General features: G+C 41.2%; 1 protein-coding gene across 2 annotated transcripts in view; it reads right to left on the bottom strand.

The window, feature by feature from the left end:
• LOC106567541 (netrin receptor UNC5D) overlaps window positions 1–17,716 on the bottom strand; it is a 354,474-nt gene extending 336,758 nt beyond the window's left edge. For both annotated transcript variants that reach the window (XM_014136944.3, XM_014136955.3), the window contains exon 1: window positions 17,376–17,716. In XM_014136944.3, the coding sequence (XP_013992419.1) occupies window positions 17,376–17,460 (85 nt within the window). In that variant the 5' untranslated portion in view covers window positions 17,461–17,716. The remainder of the gene's footprint in view (window positions 1–17,375) is intronic.
• Between the last annotated feature and the right edge of the window lie 309 nt (window positions 17,717–18,025).

The raw sequence follows: 18,025 nt of genomic DNA, 5'->3' as shown, positions 1-18,025 counted from the left end.
GAGGCACCACACTTACACTCACAAACACTTTAATCAGCCTAGGAGGACAGAGAGACAGACGGACAGACAGGGCAGGGCAGGGGTGCTATGAAATATGTATGAGCGGCAGGTAGCCAGTGGTTAGAGTTTTGGGCGAGTAACCGAAAGATCGCTGGTTCGAATAACCGAGCCGACAAGGTTTAAAAACGGTCGATGTGCCCTTGAGCAAGGCACTTAACTCTAATTTTCTTCAGGGGTGTCGCTGACCCTGTAAAACAACACATTTCACTGCCCCTATCTGGTGTATGACAACATATACTGAACAAAAATAGAACGCAACATGTAAAGTGTTGCTCCCATGTTTCATGAGGTGAAATAAAAGATCCTAGAAATTGTCCATACGCACAAAAAGCAAATTTCTTTCAAATGTTTTGCACAAATTTGTTTACATCCCTGTGTGACAATTTTTTCTTTGCCAAGATAAATCCATCCACCTGACAGGTGTGGCATATAAAGAAGCTGATTAAACAACATGATCATTACACAGGTGCACCTTGTGCTGGGGACAATAAAAGGACACAAATGTATAGTTTTGTCACACAACACAATGCCACAGATGTCTCAAATTTTGAGGGCGCGTGCAATTGCCATACTGACTGCAGGAATGTCCACCAGAGCTGAACGCCAGAGAAATTATTGTTAATTTCTCTACCATAAGCCAGCTCCAACGTCGTTTTAGAGAATTTGGCAGTACGTCTAACGGGTCTCACAACCGCAGACCACATGTAGCCACGCCAGCCCAGGACCTCCACATCCAGCTTCTTCACCTGCGGGATCCTCTAACACCAGCCACCCGGACAGCTGGTGAAATTGTAGGTTTGCACAACCGAAGAGTTTCTGTCAGAAACTGTCTCAGGGAAGCTTGTGTGTGCTCGTCGTCCTCAACAGGGTCTTGACCTGACTGCAGTTCGGTGTCGTAACCGACTTCAGTGGGCCAATGCTCACCTTCGATGGCAAATAGCATGCTGGAGAAGTGTGCTCTCCACGGATGAATCCCAGTTTCAATTATACAGTGCAGATGGTAGACAGCGTGTATGGTGTCGTATGGGCGAGCGGGTTGCTGATGTCAACATCATGAACAGAGTAACCCCATGGTAGCGGTGGGGTTATGGTATGAGCAGGCATAAGCTAGAGAAAATGAACACAATTGCATTTTATCGATGGCAATTTGAATGCACAGTTTGACCATGACGAGATCCTGAGGCCCATTGTCGTGCAATTCATCTGCTGACATCCCCTCATGTTTCAGTATGATAATGCACGGCCCCATGTCGCAAAGATCTGTACACAATTCCTGGAGGCTGGAAATGTCCCAATTCTTCCATGGCCTGCATACTCATCAGACATGTCACCCATTGAGCATGTCTGGGATGCTCTGGATCCACATGTACGAGAGCGTGTTCCAGTTCCCGTCAATATCCAACAACTTCGCACAGCTATTGAAACAGAGTGGATCAACATTCCATAGGTCACAATCAGCAGCTGGATCAACTCTATGCAAAGGAGATGTGTCGTGCTGCATGAGGCAATTGGTGGTCACACCAGATACTGACTAGTTTTCTGATCCGTGCTCCTACCTATTTTTTTAAGGTATCTGTGACCAACAGATGCATATGGGGCGGCAGGTAGCCTAGTGGTTAGAGCGTTGGACTAGTAACCGAAAAGTTGCAAGATCAGAGCCGACAAGGTAAAAATCTGTCGTTCTGCCCCTGAACAAGGCAGTTAACCCACTGTTCCTAGGCCTTCATTGAAAATAAGAATTTGTTCTTAACTGGCTTGTCTAGTTAAATAAAGGTACAGTAAAATAAAAATCTGTATTCCCAGTCATGTGAAATCCATAGATTAGGGCCTAATGAATTTATTTAAATTGACTGATTTTTTTATATGAACTGTAACTCAGTAAAACCTTTGAAATTGTTGCATGTTGCGCTCATATTTTTGGTCAGTGTAATATTTTTTTTTACCTCCCAATCTAGTCCTCCCTCACTTCCACGCTATACGCCTCATTGGAATTCACAAAATGGGGGACCGATGGCAAAATTGTGATTGAAGAACGGATGACTGGTCAGGCCAGCCACCTTGCCAAGTATTGCCTCACTTGGTCCCTTCATGGTTAGTGAGGGATCTGACAGTAATGAAATGTCTTACGCCTGTGTGAGAAGTCTGTCTTGCCCATGACAGACACAGGACGCTAATATGATTAGCGAACTGCTAGTGTCAAACACTGCCACCGCCAAGTTAATAGATTTCCTTACCCTGGTTGAGCTTGGCTAAGTCCATAATTTCCTACACTGAGTTGTATTAGTAGACCACATTTTTGGGGTGTTTTAAAAATACAGACAATCCTCTCTGAAGCCTGATAATTTTCAACTGTCAAGGTAATGCTAGTCCCTGTAAGTCACTGACCTATTATTATACATTACATGATGCTACTTGCATATGATTAAGTTTATGGCAAAGGTTATATTGTTGATATACAGGTATATAACTACACACAAAAAATCTGGGTTGTTTGGATGAACCAACTGCTGGGTTGCAGGCATTGGGTCACTTAGTTGGGTTGCTTTCTTTAAAAAGAGCAAGGTTGGGTTGTTGATGCTGGGTTATTGAGATATGACCTAGTCAGATCAGAAGACTGGAGGAGTGGCTTATTCTTGGCCACCTGTGGGAGAAAATGTAACTCCAGTTAATCAGTTCTGTTGTATTGTTATCACGTGTTAAGTTTGAACCGTGACATTTTGTCTTTAATGAGGCTTACACAAGTGTATGAGTTCTTATTAAGAGCCTATACAAATTCCAATGTTGGTATAGTTCCTACTTTGTTTTAAATATGTTATATTAAAATATGTCATCATTTGAAAACGTAACATGATGAACATGAATGACATTTACTCTCACAGGTGGCCAAAAACGTATATATCTGAAAGCCACACCCCTAATAAACCATGCCTCCTGAAAATAACCTAAGGATTAAATTAAAAAAGATCTAGCTGCCGGGTCAACCCAGAATGTAAATTAATAAAAACCCAACTCATGGTAAATTAAACCATGTTTGGGTAATCCCAACAACTCAACATGTTGGGTTATTCACAAAACCCAACTGGCTGGGTCAAAATAGAGCAGTAGTACAGTATTGATGAACGTATTTGTTCTTGTCTGATCTTTCAAATGAGATGGATGTGTTACACAATTGAGTCATTTATTCAGGCACACAGTCTACAGCCATTGAATCTATTTTGCTCTATATTAGTATTACCAATTTTGCTGTATGGCATCAGTAATATATTATGCACTAGCTGCATATCATTGGTTGATTGTGGTGCTTGTGTTTTCACACATCCCCAAGGACTAGCACTATCCATATTAAGAAAGGTATCAATGTTGTCTAAGTGTATACTCATTGATTCATCCAGGCACCAATCTTTACTTTCTACCTTCCAGGACCAAAACCTTTCCAAACACACCTTTTTTCTCTTCTTCTCAGCCCTCGAAGTCATTAAATATTTATTTGCTTTTGATTACCTTTAAAATTAATTTATCAGGGAGCGAGGTGACAGATGCTTGCTGTTATTGACGAATGCTGCCATGGCAATGACGGATAACATCAGATACCCCAGCATGCCACCCTCCAACCCTCCTGCCTTCCCCTCTCCCTAGTCCCCCTCTCTCACTCTGTCTTCCTCCCTCCATCAGGTGAGGAATAGCTCCAGAGCCAAAGTATTTGTCACAGCAACAATCTGCTGGAACTAAATTACACTGACAGGAGCTGCAAGGGAGGGAGGGAGGGAGGGGAAAAAAAACGAAGGAGAAAGGGAGGGGATATTTATTAAATTAAAGCTTTCTGGAGGACAGTTAAGTGTTTCCCATTGGCGGAGCGGGGCAAAAGGTTGAGAAGTTGAGAGAGAGGGAGAGAGAGAGAAAGAGGTTGAGAGAGAGCTGCACTTCCTAACCTCCTGCCAAATGTATGACCATATTAGAGACACATATTTCCCTCAGATTACACAGATCCACAAAGAATTTTGTTAAACGATTTTGTTAAACTCCCATATCTACTGGGTGAAATACCACAAAACCACAGAGGTGGTGAATGGTGAATTGAGGATGGGCAGTTATCTCCAAGGCTCCCCTTTCAGCACCCTTTCGGCAAACACTTGACAGCAACGCAATGTTCCTATCGAACACAGAGAGGAAAGCTCAAAGGCTGCAGAGAGACAACGACTGCAGAGCGGTGCAGCACATCTGCAGGAGAGTGGAGTTGACAACACGAGGCTTCAGCACATCCCATACACATGAAGAGAGACACAAACTAACACACATGGGTGAACACACACGCACATCAAAACAATGGGGGGAAATCACGGGAGGTTCATAATGACAACAGCTCATCTAAGCCAACAAAGATACCCCACAAAGATGTCAAATGAGAGAAACAAATCCAACAACAAACAAGAATCCATATAAATCCACACATACAAATCCACATAAATACGTGAATGAAGAATATGTTAAAATAGACAGTCTGGATTTTTCTCTCTCTGCCCCATAGCAAAATGAACATTTGTAATAAAATTGAAAAGTTCTCTCCGCCCCATTGTAAAATGTGTAGAATTGCAGAAAACTTGCTTTAAAAGGTCCAATGCAGCCAGATGTAAGTTAGTCTTGCGGTCAGCTATCTAAACTTGCAGTAATCATGGTCAAATCACCGACAGTGGGGCCCCCATTGATTTTCTTGTAACTCTGTCATATATCACGTAAAAAACTGCAAACATTTCTCTCCACCCTATGGCAAAATTGATGTAAAACTGCGTAGTTAGTGAGTTATTATCCAAGTTATAAATAATTTGTAATTCAGCAATGGGGGAGTGATTGCTTCCTGCAAGAGCACAAAACATGCACATTCCTAGACTTCTTCTATTTGTCTTAAAGGGGCAGTGTTGTATTTTGAGACATACTTGAATAAACTAGCCAATAGGCTGAGGTTTGCATAATTTGTCTGATTATCTGTAATAATGGTATTGGAATAATAATGCATTTTATTTTGTAAAGTGGTTTCTTGCATAAAAACACAACATTTTCAGTCACCTCCTTGTCTGAAGGACAAGTGGATAAGCAGGTTAATGTCAAGAACATCGTGTTTTTTTGTCTCATGGAATGTAAGGCCAACATTGAACACCACACATTGGCTGCTACTGTGGGCGGAATGACAGAGCGTTCAGGCTGTGAATAGCCCCTATACACCTCCAGGCTGTGTAAGGGCTATTTGACCAAGAATGAGAGTGATGGAGTGCTGCATCAGATGACCTGTCCTCCACAATCACCTGACCTCAACCCAATTGAGATGGTTTGAGATGAGTTGGACCGCTAAGTGAAGGAAAAGCAGCCAACAAGTGCTCAGCATATGTGGGAACTCCTTCAAGACTGTTGTAAAAGCATTCCAGGTGAAGCTGGTTGAGAGAATGCCAAGAGTGTGCAAAGCTGTCATCAAGGCAAAGGGTGGCTACTTGAAGAATCTCATATATTTTGATTTGTTTAACACTTTATTGGTTACTACATAGATCTGATATCTTCACTATTATTCTACAATGTTGAAAATAGTAAAAATAAAGAAAAACCTAGAATTAATAGGTGTATCAAAACCTTTGACTGGTCCTGTATGTACAGTTCAAGTCAGAAGTTTACATACACCTTAGGCAAATACATTTAAAGTATTTCACAATTCCTGACATTTAATCAGAGTAAAATGTCCCTGTCTTAGGTCAGTTAGGATCACCACTTTATTTTAGGAATGTGAAATGTCAGAATAATAGTTGAGAGAATTATTTATTTCAGCTTAAATTTCTTTCATCACATTCCCAATGGGTCAGAAGTTTACATACACTCAATTAGTATTTGGTAGCATTGCCTTTAAACTGTTTAACCTCTAGGGGCTAGGGGGCAGTATTTTCACGGCCGGATGAAAAACGTACCCAATTTAAACAGGTTACTACTCTGGCCCAGAAAATAGAATATGCATATTATTAGTAGATTTGGATAGAAAACACTCTGAAGTTTCTAAAACTGTTTGAATGGTGTCTCTAAGTATAACAGAACTCATATGGCAAAGGAAATTAAAATTTTGTGGCTGTACTATTTTCAAGTCATTGGTAATAAAACACACAGTGACAAAGGATTCATTTTGCACTTCCTATGGCTTCCACTGGATGTCAACGATCTTTATAAAGTTGTTTGAAGCATCTATGATGAGCAGAGACTGAATGAGAAGGAAGGGAAGTTGACGTCCCTGGGAGGTCGTCACTTCATTATTGCGTGCACATGCGCGTTCATGTGAGGCGAGACATTTTTCAAAACTTGTTTCAAGACACAGGAGAGGTCGGGTTGAAATATTACTGATGTTTCACGTTAAAAATGGACCGAAAGATTGATGCTAAACAACGTTTGACATGTTTGAACGAACGTAAATAGATTTTTTTTTTAACTTTTCGTCGTGACTTTTCCCTCCCATTTTGAGTAGCCTACCGAACGCGCTAACAACACGGAACAGCATGGAGTTATTTGGACATAAATTATGAACTTCATCGAAAAAAACAACATTCGTTGTGGACCTGAGATTCCTGGAAGTGCCTTCTGATGAAGATTATTAAAGGTAAGGGAATATTGCTAATGTTATTCATGGTTTTAGATGATTCCAACATAGCGGCTAGCTGTATAGACTAGTGTATTTTTCTGACCAGAGTACTCAGATTATTGCAAAGTATGCTTTCCCAGTAAAGTTATTTTGAAATAACAGTTTAATACTTTAACCACGTTTTATAATGAGTATTTTTTTGTAAATTCACTGGCAGTTTTGGGGGAGACACATTTTCTCAACGACACGCGCCGATGTATAATGCTGTTTTTGGATATAAATATGAACTTGATAGAACAAAAATGCATGTATTGTCTAACATAATGTCCTATGAGTGTGATCTGATGAAGATTGTCAAAGATTAGTGCATAATTTTAGCTGGTTTTCTGCTTTTGGTGACGCCTGTCCTTGAATTGAAAATGGATGTGTGTACTTTTTTGGCTATGTACTCTCCTAACATAATCTAACTTTATGCTTTCGCCGTAAAGCCTCTTTGAAAATCGGACAATGTGGTTCGATTAAGGAGATGTTTATCTTTTAAATGGTGTAAAATAGTTGATTGTTTGAGAAATTGAAATTATTAGATTTTTGTTGTTTTGAATTTCCCGCCTTGCTAGCAATCCCGTCAGTGGGATTAGGTTACCCTCGATCCCCAAACGATCCTCATACGTTTCAGGTAGCCTTCCACAAGCTTCCCAAGATAAATTGGGTGAATTTTGGCCCATTCCTCCTGACAAAGCTGGTGTAACTGAGTCAGGAATGTAAGCCTCCTTGCTCACACACGCTTTTTCAGTTCTGCCCACAAATGTTCACATAGGATTGAGATCAGGGCTTTGTGATGGCCACTCCAATACCTTGACTTTGTTGTCCTTAAGCCATTTTGCCGCAACTTCGGAGGTATGCTTGGGGTCATTGTCCATTTGCGACCAAGCTTTAACTTCCTGACTGATGTCTTGAGATGTTGCTTCAATATATCCACCTAATTTTCCTTCTTCATGATGCCATCTATTTTGTGAAGTGCACCAGTCCCTCCTGCAGCAAAGCACCCCCACAACATGATGCTGCCACCCCAGTGCTTCACGGTTGGGATGGTGTTCTTCGGCTTGCAAGCTTCCCCATTTTTCCTCCAAACATAACAATGGTCATTATGGCCAAACAGTTCTATTTTTTTAATCAGACCAGAGGACATATCTCCAAAAAGTACGATCTTTGTCCCCATGTGCAGTTGCAAACCGTATTCTGGCTTTTTTATGGCGGTTTGGAGCAGTTGCTTCTTCCTTGCGGAGCGGCCTTTCATGTTATGTCGATATCGGACTCGTTTTACTGTGGATATAGATACTTTCTAACTGTTTCCTCCAACATCGTCACAAGGTACTTTGCTGCTGTTCTGGGATTGATTTGCACTTTTCACATCAAAGTACGTTCATCTCTAGGAGACACATTTTGGGGCCGATTTCTTTTGATTTCCTCATGATGTCAAGCAAAGAGGCACTGAGTTTGAAGGTAAGCCTTGAAATACATCCACAGGTACACCTCCAATTGACTTAAAGATGTCAATTAGCCTATCAGAAGCTTCTAAAGCCATGACATCATTTTCTGGAATTTTCCAAGCTGTTTAAAGGCACAGTCAACTTAGTGTATGTAAACTTCTAACCCGCTGGAATTGTGATACAGTGAATTATAAGTGAAATAATCTGTCTGTAAACAATTGTTGGAAAAATTACTTGTGTCATGCACAAAGTAGATATCCTTACCGACTTGTCAAAACTATAGTTTGTTAACAAGACATTTGTGGAGTGGTTGAAAAACAAGTTTAGATGACTCCAACCTAAGTGTATGTAAACTTCCGACTTCAATTGTATATCTTTGAAGAGGCGAAGTTCGAGAGCCATGCGTCCTTCAAAACACGACCCTGCCAAGCCGCAATGCTTCTTGACACACTGCCCGCAAAACCCGGAAGCCAGCCGCACCAATATGTCGGACGAAACACCATCCAACTGGCGACCATGTCAGCGTGCATGCATCCGGCCCGCCACAGGAGTCGCGACAGCGCGATGGGACAAGGTCATCCCAGCCGGCCAGCCCCTCCACTAACCCGGATGACGCTGGACCAATTGTGCCCCACCTCATGGGTCTCCCGGTCACGGCCGGCTGGGACACAGCCAGGGATTGAAACTGGATCTGTAGTGACGCCTCTAGCACTGCAATGCAGTGCCTTAGACCGCTGTGCCACTCGGGAGGTCATGCATGTATATTTTTGCTAAGTATATATCTGAGAGATAGAAGAAAGTTCTGGAATATTTTATTTTTTTTAAAAGAAGGGAAAAAAAGGGAAAAAAAGTATTTAACACCTTTTTTGGGCACTGGTACAAGACTTTAAACTGCTACAAGGCTACCTTCAGATGAGTTTTGTGAGGCTTGTGGGTGTCCTAGAGAAAAATAACCCTTGACTTTTTCCACACTTTCTCTTACATTTAGATGTTATTTTGTCACTGGCCAACACACAATACTCATATTGTCAAATTGTAAATATGTTTTTAGAAATGTTTACAAAATTGTAACAAATGAAAAGCTGAAATGTATTGAGTCAATAAGTATTCAACCCTTTTGTTATAGCAAGACTAAATAAGTTGAGGAAAAATGCGCTTAATAAGTCACATAATAAGTTGCATGGACTCGCTCTGTGCAATAATAGTGTTTTAACATGGCTTTTGAATGACTACCTCATCTCTGTACTCCACATATACAATTATCTGTAAGGTCCTTCAGTTGAGCAGTGAGGATGGTGTATCAAAACACCCAGTCACTACAAAGATATAGGAGTCCTTCCTAACTCAGTTGTCGCAGAGGAAGGAAACCACTCAGGGATTTCACCATGAGGTCAATAGTGACTTTAAAACAGTAACTGAGTTTAATGGCTGTGATAGGAGAAAACAGAGGATGGATCAACAACGTTGTAGTTACTCCACAATACTAACCTAATTGACAGAGTGAAAACAAGGAAGCCTGTACAGAATAAAAATACTCCAAAACATGCATCCTGTTTGCAACAAGGCACTAAAGTAATACTGCAAAACAAGTGGCAAAGCAATTCACTTTTTGTCCTGAATACAAAATGTTATGTTTGGGTCAAATCCAATACAACACATTACTGAGTACCACTTCCCATATTTTCAAGCATAGTGGTGGCTGCATCCTGTTATGGGTATGCTTGTAATCGTAAAGCTAAGCACATAAAATCCTAGAGGAAAACCTGGTTCAGTCTGCTTTCCACCAGACACTGGGAGAGGAATTCACCTTTCAGTGGGACAATAATTCCAAAACCAGGCCCAATCTACACTGGAGTTACTTACAAGAAGACAGCGAATGTTCCTGGGTGGCTGAGTTACAGTTTTGACTTAAATCTGCTTGAAAATCTATGGCAAGACCTGAAAACGGTTGTCTATTCATTTAACCTTTATTTAACTAGGCAAGTCAGTTAAGAACACATTATTATTTTCAATGACGGCCTAGGAACAGTGGGTTAACGACAGATTTTTACCTTGTCAGCTCTGGGATTCAATCTTGCAACCTTACGGTTAACTAGTCCAACGCTCTAACCACCTGCTTTACATTGCACTCCACGAGGTTACGCGAATGCAGTAAGAAGCTAAGGTAAGTTGCTAGCTAGCATTAAACTTATCTTATAAAAAACAATCAATCAATCACTAGTTAACTACACATGGTTGATGATATTACTAGTTTATCTAGCCTGTTGCATATAATCGCTTAGGTACACGTTGCTCCAACCATAAATGTCAATGCCTTTCTTAAAATCAATACACAAGTATATATTTTTAAACCTGCATATTTAGTTAATATTGCCTGCTAACACTAATTTCTTTTAACTAGGGAAAGTGTGTCACTTCTCTTGCAAACAGAGTCAGGGTATCTGCAGCAGTTTGGGCCGCCTGGCTCGTTGCGAACTGTGAAGACTATTTCTTCCTAACAAAGACAGCCGACTTCGCCAAATGGGGGATGATTTAACAAAAGCGCATTTGCGAAAGAAGCACAATCGTTGCACGACTGTACCCAACCATAAACATCAATGCCTTTCTTAAAATCAATACACAGTAATATATATTTTTAAACCTGCATATTTAGCTAAAAGAAATCCAGGTTAGCAGGCAATATTAACCAGGTGAAATTGTGTCATTTTGCGTTCATTGCATGCAGAGTCAGTGTATATGCAACAGTTTGGGCCGCCTGGCTCGTTGTGAACTAATTTGCCAGAATCTTACGTAATTATGACATAACATTGAAGATTGTGCAATGTAATAGGAATAACGTTTTGTTTTCGAGATGATAATTTCCGGATTCGACCATATTAATGACCTAAGGCTCGTATTTCTGTGTGTTATTATGTTATAATTAAGTCTATGATTTGATAGAGCAGTCTGACTGAGCGATGGTAGGCAGCAGCAGGCTCGTAAGCATTCATTCAAAGTAGCACTTTCGTGCGTTTTGCCAGCAGCTATTCGCAATGCTTCAAGCATTGCGCTGTTTATGACTTCAAGCCTGTCAACTCCCGAGATTAGGCTGGTGTAACCGATGTGAAATGGCTAGCTAGTTAGCGGGTGCGCGCTAATAGCGTTTCAAACATCACTCGCTCTGAGACTTGGAGTAGTTTTTTCCCTTCCTCTACGTGGGTAACGCTGCTTCGAGGGTGGCTGTTGTCGATGTGTTCCTGGTTCAAGCCCAGGTAGGAGCGAAGAGAGGGACGGGAGCTATACTGTTACACTGGCAAGACTAAAGTGCCTATAAGAACATCCAATAGTCAAAGGTATATGAAATACAAATCGTATAGAGAGAAATAGTCCTATAATATCTACAACCTAAAACATCTTACCTGGGAATATTGAAGACTCATGTTAAAAGGAACCACCAGCTTTCATATGTTCTCATGTTCTGAGCAAGGAACTTAAACGTTAGCTTTTTTACATGGCACATATTGCACTTTTACTTTCTTCTCCAACACTTTGTTTTTGCATTATTTAAACCAAATTGAACATGTTTCATTATTTATTTGAGGCTAAATTGATTTTATTGATGTATTATATTAAGTTAAAATAAGTGTTCATTCAGTATTGTTGTAATTGTCATTATTACAAATAAAGAAATGTTAAAAAAATAAAAAAAAAAATAAAATAAAGTGGCCGATTAATCGGTATCGGCTATTATTGGTCCTCCAATAATCGGTATCGGCGTTGAAAAATCATAATCGGTCGACCTCTACTACAGATATGAGAAGACGATTTTCCACAGATGTGGTAGGCCAAAAATAGCGGATGCAGTGGATTGCGATGCATCACAAACAAAACAAAACTATCTCTAGACAGATGGATTTTGGAGGGGATGTTTTTATTATGCTAATTCGATTTCCACAGGGGCGTGGATATCGGTTCTAGGGGGTTAACCTAACCCCTAGCCTAGCTACCATTAGCCATCTAGCCACCATTAGCCACAACAATTCATATGAATTGCAATTTGTAACATATACGAAATGAACGATGGACATCCACAAATTAATACATACCATACATAACATATAATACTAATTTGAGTGTCCCGGAATGTCGTTTACTATGTTACGTCTACCCCTGAGTCCAGGTTGTGATATTGAGCTCATGAATTCCTCGTGTTTAATGTCAGTTAAATCAAAGTGGTGGCTGGAGAGATGGGTTGCCATATTTGAGATAAATTAAACATGAGTTCTCCCACAGATGACTCCACTACATAGCCATTTATTCATATCCCCCCCCCCTCTCTCTCTCCATATCAGATGGTGAGAGTCGCAACTGAAACATCCAACAGCACTGTGTCAAACCTGCTGCTGCTTCTGTGTGTCTCTCTCTCCTCTCCTCAGCCCCAATACTCAGGTCACTCCATTTAATATAAAAAGTTCAAGTCGGAAGTTTACATGCACCTTAGCCAAATACATTTAAACTCAGTTTTTCACAATTCCTGACATTTAATCAGAGTAAAAATTCCTGGTCTTAGGTCAGTTAGAATCACCACTTTATTTTAAGAATGTGAAATATCAGAATAATAGTAGAGAGAATGATTTATTTCAGCTTTTATTTCTTTCATCACATTCCTAGTGGGTCAGACGTTTACATACACTCAATAAGTATTCTGTAGCATTGCCTTTAAATTCCTTAACTTGGGTCAAACGTTTCAGGTAGCCTTCCACAGGCTTCCCACAATAAGTTGGGTGAACTTTGGCCCATTCCTCCTGACAGAGCTGGTGTAACTGAGTCAGGTTTGTAGGCCTCCTTGCACATACACGCTTTTTCAGTTCTGCCCACAAATTTTCTATAGGGTTGAGGTCAAGGGTTTGTGATGGCCACTCCAACACCTTGACTTTGTTGTCCTTAAGCCATTTTGCCACAACTTCAGAAGTATGCTTGGGGTCATTGTCCATTTGGAAGACCCATTTGCGACCAAGCTTTAATTTCCTGACTGATGTCTTGAGATGTTGCTTCAATATATCCACACAATTTTCCTCCTCATGATGCCATCTATTTGTGAATTGCACCAGACCCTCCGGCAGCAAAGCACCCCCACAACATGATGCTGCCACCCCCGTGCTTCACGGTTGGGATAGTGTTCTTCAGCTTGCAAGCTTCCCCATTTTTCCTCCAAACATAATGATGGTCATTATGGCCAAACAGTTCTATTTTTGTTTCATCAGACCAGAGGACATTTCTCCAAAAAATATGATCTTTGTCCCCATGTGCAGTTCCAAACCGTGGTCTGGCTTTTTTATGCCGGTTTTGGAGCAGTGGCTTCTTCCTTGCTGAGCAGCCTTTCAGGTTATGTCAATATAGGACTCGTTTTACTGTGGATGTAGATATTTTTGTACCTGTTTCCTCCAGCACCTTCACAGGGTCCTTTGCTGTTGTTCTGGGATTGATTTGCACTTTTTGCACCAAAGTACGTTAATCTCTAGGAGACAGAACGCGTCTCCTTCCTGAGCGGTATGGCGGCTGCGTTGGCCCATGGTGTTTATACTTGCGTACTTTTGTTTGTACAGATGAACGTGGTACCTTCAGGTGTTTGGAAATTGCTCCAAGGATGAACCAGACTTGTGGAGGTCTACAATTTCTTTTCTGAGGTCTTGGCTGATTTCTTTTGATTTTCCCATGATGTCAAGCAAAGAGGCACTGAGTTTGAAGGTAGGCCTTGAAATACATCCACAGGTACACCTCCAATTGACTCAAATGATGTCAATTAGCTTATCAGAAGCTTCTAAAGTCATTACATAATTTTCTAGAATTTTCCAAGCTGTTTAAAGGCACAGTCAACTTAGTGTATGTAAACTTCTGACCCACTGGAATTGTGATACAGTGAATTATAAGTGAAATAATCTGTCTGTAAACAATTGTTGGGAAAATGACTTGTGTCATGCACAAAGTAGATGTCCTAACCGACTTGCCAAAACTATAGTTTGTTAACAAGAAATTTGTGGAGTGGTTGAAAAAACGAGTTTTAATGACTCCAACCTAAGTGTATGTAAACTTCTAACTCTACTCTGTACAACTGCAGGCGATGTCTCAATTGTGCTTCTGATATAGCGGATCATGAAACAAGTATACATAACAGAATAATATAACATGGAAACAGGCATTAGGATATTATCACCAAAGGATGGGTGAGCACACATAAGAGCTGATCAGTTTTATCAATGGTCTGGATATATCCATTATCCTCAATTGAGATGCAGAACAACAAACATCATTAGGGGTAGGAAGCTACTGGTGCCAAGACAGTAAGAATGAGGAGAGAAATGACAGAGGAGGGAAGAGTCAAAATGACAATAAGTGTTATTTACAAGCCTGAAAGGATGGGGATGGATCCAATGCCTTATTAATAAACTTAAGCAGACCGATGCACCGTTTCCCAATACACAGTATCTCAACCTACTTAGCCACAACCCCAACAGCTGAATAGAGTCCTAAATCTAATATTTATATTATGCAGGTTCAAGTTGATTTCAATACTTGATATGCAAGAATCAAATCCTTAGGGCTAATTCGCTAATTGACTTGCAAATGCCTCATTGTAAGAGATGGTTTACGTTAAGTGGGTGTCAAGTGGTCAGGGTTGATTCAACAGGGAGGAGAACATCGTGATAGGGTCTAGTGAGACATATAGCAGGACTTACAGTGCATTCAGAAAGTATTCAGACCCCTTGATTTTTTCCACATTATGATACGTTACAGCCTTATTCTAAAATGTATTAAATTAAAAATGTTATTCATCAATCTATACACAATACCACATAATGACAAAGCAAAAAAAAACATTTGGAAATTGTGGCAAATGTATAAAAAATAAATAAATAAAAAAAATACCTTATTTACATAAGTATTCAGACCCTTTGCTATAAGCCACGAAATTGAGCTCAGGTGTGTCCTGTTTCCATTGATCATCCTTGAGATGTTTCTACAACTTGATTGGAGTCCACCTGTGGTAAATTCAATTGATTGGACATGATATGGAAAGGCACACACCTGTCTATACCAGGTCCCACATTTGACAGTGCATGTCAGAGCAAAAACCAAGCCATGAATTGTCCGTAGAGCTCTGAGACAGGATTGTGTTGAGGCACAGATCTGGGGAGGGTACCAAAATATTTCAGCAGCATTGAAGGTCCCCAAGAACACAGTGGCCTCCATCATTATTAAATGGAAGACGTTTGGAACCACCAAGACTCTTCCTAGAGCTCACGGCCAAATTGGGGGGGAGAAGGGCCTTGGTCAGGGAGGTGACCAAGAACCCAATGGTCACTCTGACAGAGTGAAGATGTGGAGATGGTAGAACCTTCCAGAAGGACAACCATCTTTGCAGCACTCCACCAATCAAGGTCTTTATGGTAGAGTAGCCAGATGGAAGCCACTCCTCAGTAAAAGGCACATGACAGCCCGCTTGGAGTTTGCCAAAAGGCACCTAAAAGACTCAGACCATGACAAACAAGATTCTCTGATCTGAAGAAACCAAGATTGAACACTGGCATGAATGCCAAGCGTTAAGTCTGAAGGAAACCTGGCACCATCCCTACAGTGAAGCATGGTGGTGGCAGCATCATGCTGTGGGGATGTTTTTCAGCGGCAGGACACTAGTCAGGAATGAGGGAAAGATGAATGGAGCAAAGTACAGAGACATCTTTGATGAAAACCTGCTCCAGAGCTCTCAGGACTTCAGACTGGGGCGAAGGTTCACCTTCCAACAGGACAACGACCCTAAGCACACAGCCAAGACAACACAGGAGTGACTTTGGGACAACTCTCTGAATGTCCTTGAGTGGCCCAGCCATAGCCTGGACTTGAACCCGATCGATCATCTCTGGAGAGACCTGAAAATAGCTGTACAGCGACACTCCCCATCCAACCTGACAGAGCTTGAGAGGATCTTCAGAGAAGAATGGGAGAAACTTCCCAAATACAGGTGTGCCAAGCTTGTAGTGTCATACCCAAGAAGATTTGAGGCTGCAATTGCTGTCAAAGGTGCTGAATACTTATGTAAATGCTATACATTTGTTTAAAAAAAAATATCTAAAAACCTGTTTTTGCTTTGTCATTATGGGGTATTGTGTGTAGATTGATGAGAGGAAAGTCAAGGGGTCTGAATACTTTCTGAATGCACTCTATATCAGTCGAATCGTACCAAACAGTCGAATGATCGTGTTATTCACCCTAACACAATTTAATTCTCAAACGAAGTTAAGTTGCAATTACAACATTTTCCAACTCCAACCTTTTCCAACTCAATCAAATATGTCCAAGCTGTCACTATCAAATATGTGTTACATAAAAGAGCAGTGTTTGGGATGTGAACTCTTCACGCTCTCCTGGAGAGACCATCACCTGTCAATGAATAGAATAACTGACAGAGCGGTGCGCAATGAGTTTTAATTCACTCACACTAAATACCAAAAGGCGTCTCTCCGGGAAACATTTGGACCATCATGAACAGCCAGTCAGTCAGTCTTTATCTTGAATATTGTCGCGTGATTAATTGTAGCTTCACTTCAGCCTTCTGCACTGTGGGTCGATGGAATAGGCTACACCGCATTATGTCCACGGGTGTCCCCGCTACACATCACATCATGCAAAACATCTTGACAGTTTGTGGACATGAAATCAAATGTTTTTTTATATGTTCTAGCTTGAATTCACAAATGTTATCGTAAAAACATCCGAAACATAAACTGGTGGCGACATGGCATGTGTAGCCTAAAGGTTAATCAAGGCGGAGGTTAATCAAACCGCGAGCGTGGCGCTGGTTCACATGCCTGTTGCAATTCCGATCCATACGCAGAGGTCCATGACACAGTTCAAAACCGGGGATAAAACGCAACATAGAGAAACATTTTAACTCCCTAGAATAATCAGTCAAGGTCAGATAGGATTGAAAAAAATATTTCAACCATATAAAACTCACATGCATAGGCTATAACAGGTGCTACAACTGCGGACTTGTGTTGACAGAAGGGAAGTATTTAAAATGCGGATAAAATAACACAAATAATGGCAAAGTTTAGCCTTGTGCAATTGGATCCCATAAAACACACCCTGACAACTTTAGAGTAAATACATGCACGTGCACAGCACAACAACAAGCACAGCTGGTCTATCAAAAAAAGTCACACATTCTAAACTGTTCTTACCTCGGGCCACGGTAGTCGGGAACTGCAAACAGAGAAACACAACGATGCCCAAACTCAGGTAGCATCCTCCCGAAAACTGTCCCATCACTGCGCCGGATTTCTTCCTTCCTATCGGACCTGGGGATTCTGCGCGCGGAACTTGAGCGTTTGCAGTCGTTGACCTTGTCACCAGTAACAGGTTACCCCGCACTGATGACGTTTAGACAGGGCCAGTCTGTCGCCACCTCAGCCGAGGAAGGCTAACAGTGGCGGCATATCTGGTTCGCAGAGCCGACAGTGAGATGGATAGATGTGTGTGTTTCGGTGGTCGGGCAGCCTGTGAGAGAGAGTGAAATAATTAAACCTCGCAAGCCAATAGCTAGCTCTCGGCTTTGGGGCGGAGAGAGAGAGAGAGACAGAGAGAGAGAGAGAGAGAGAGAGAGAGAGAGAGAGGTTGGGGTAGAGGTGATAGGCTACTGAGGAGAGAAATCCAGATTATCGACTGAGAAACCACAGATGACCACTGCGCGAGTCATCGAATCAATTTAGCGCCACAATCATCTATCCAGTTTTTCCCTTAATGTCAGTGCGGAGTCATTTTGAATAGATTTTATCCTTATGATGCAAACCGCCAGTCACTTAGTGGATTCTGAAAACAAATGCTTGTGATT

Source organism: Salmo salar, chromosome 01, assembly GCF_965601325.2.
Source record: "Salmo salar chromosome 01, fSalSal1, whole genome shotgun sequence".
NCBI classification, from domain to species: Eukaryota; Metazoa; Chordata; class Actinopteri; order Salmoniformes; family Salmonidae; genus Salmo; species Salmo salar.
The sequence above is the reverse complement of the archived record's forward strand: the minus strand, read 5'-3'. Positions and strand labels throughout refer to the sequence as shown.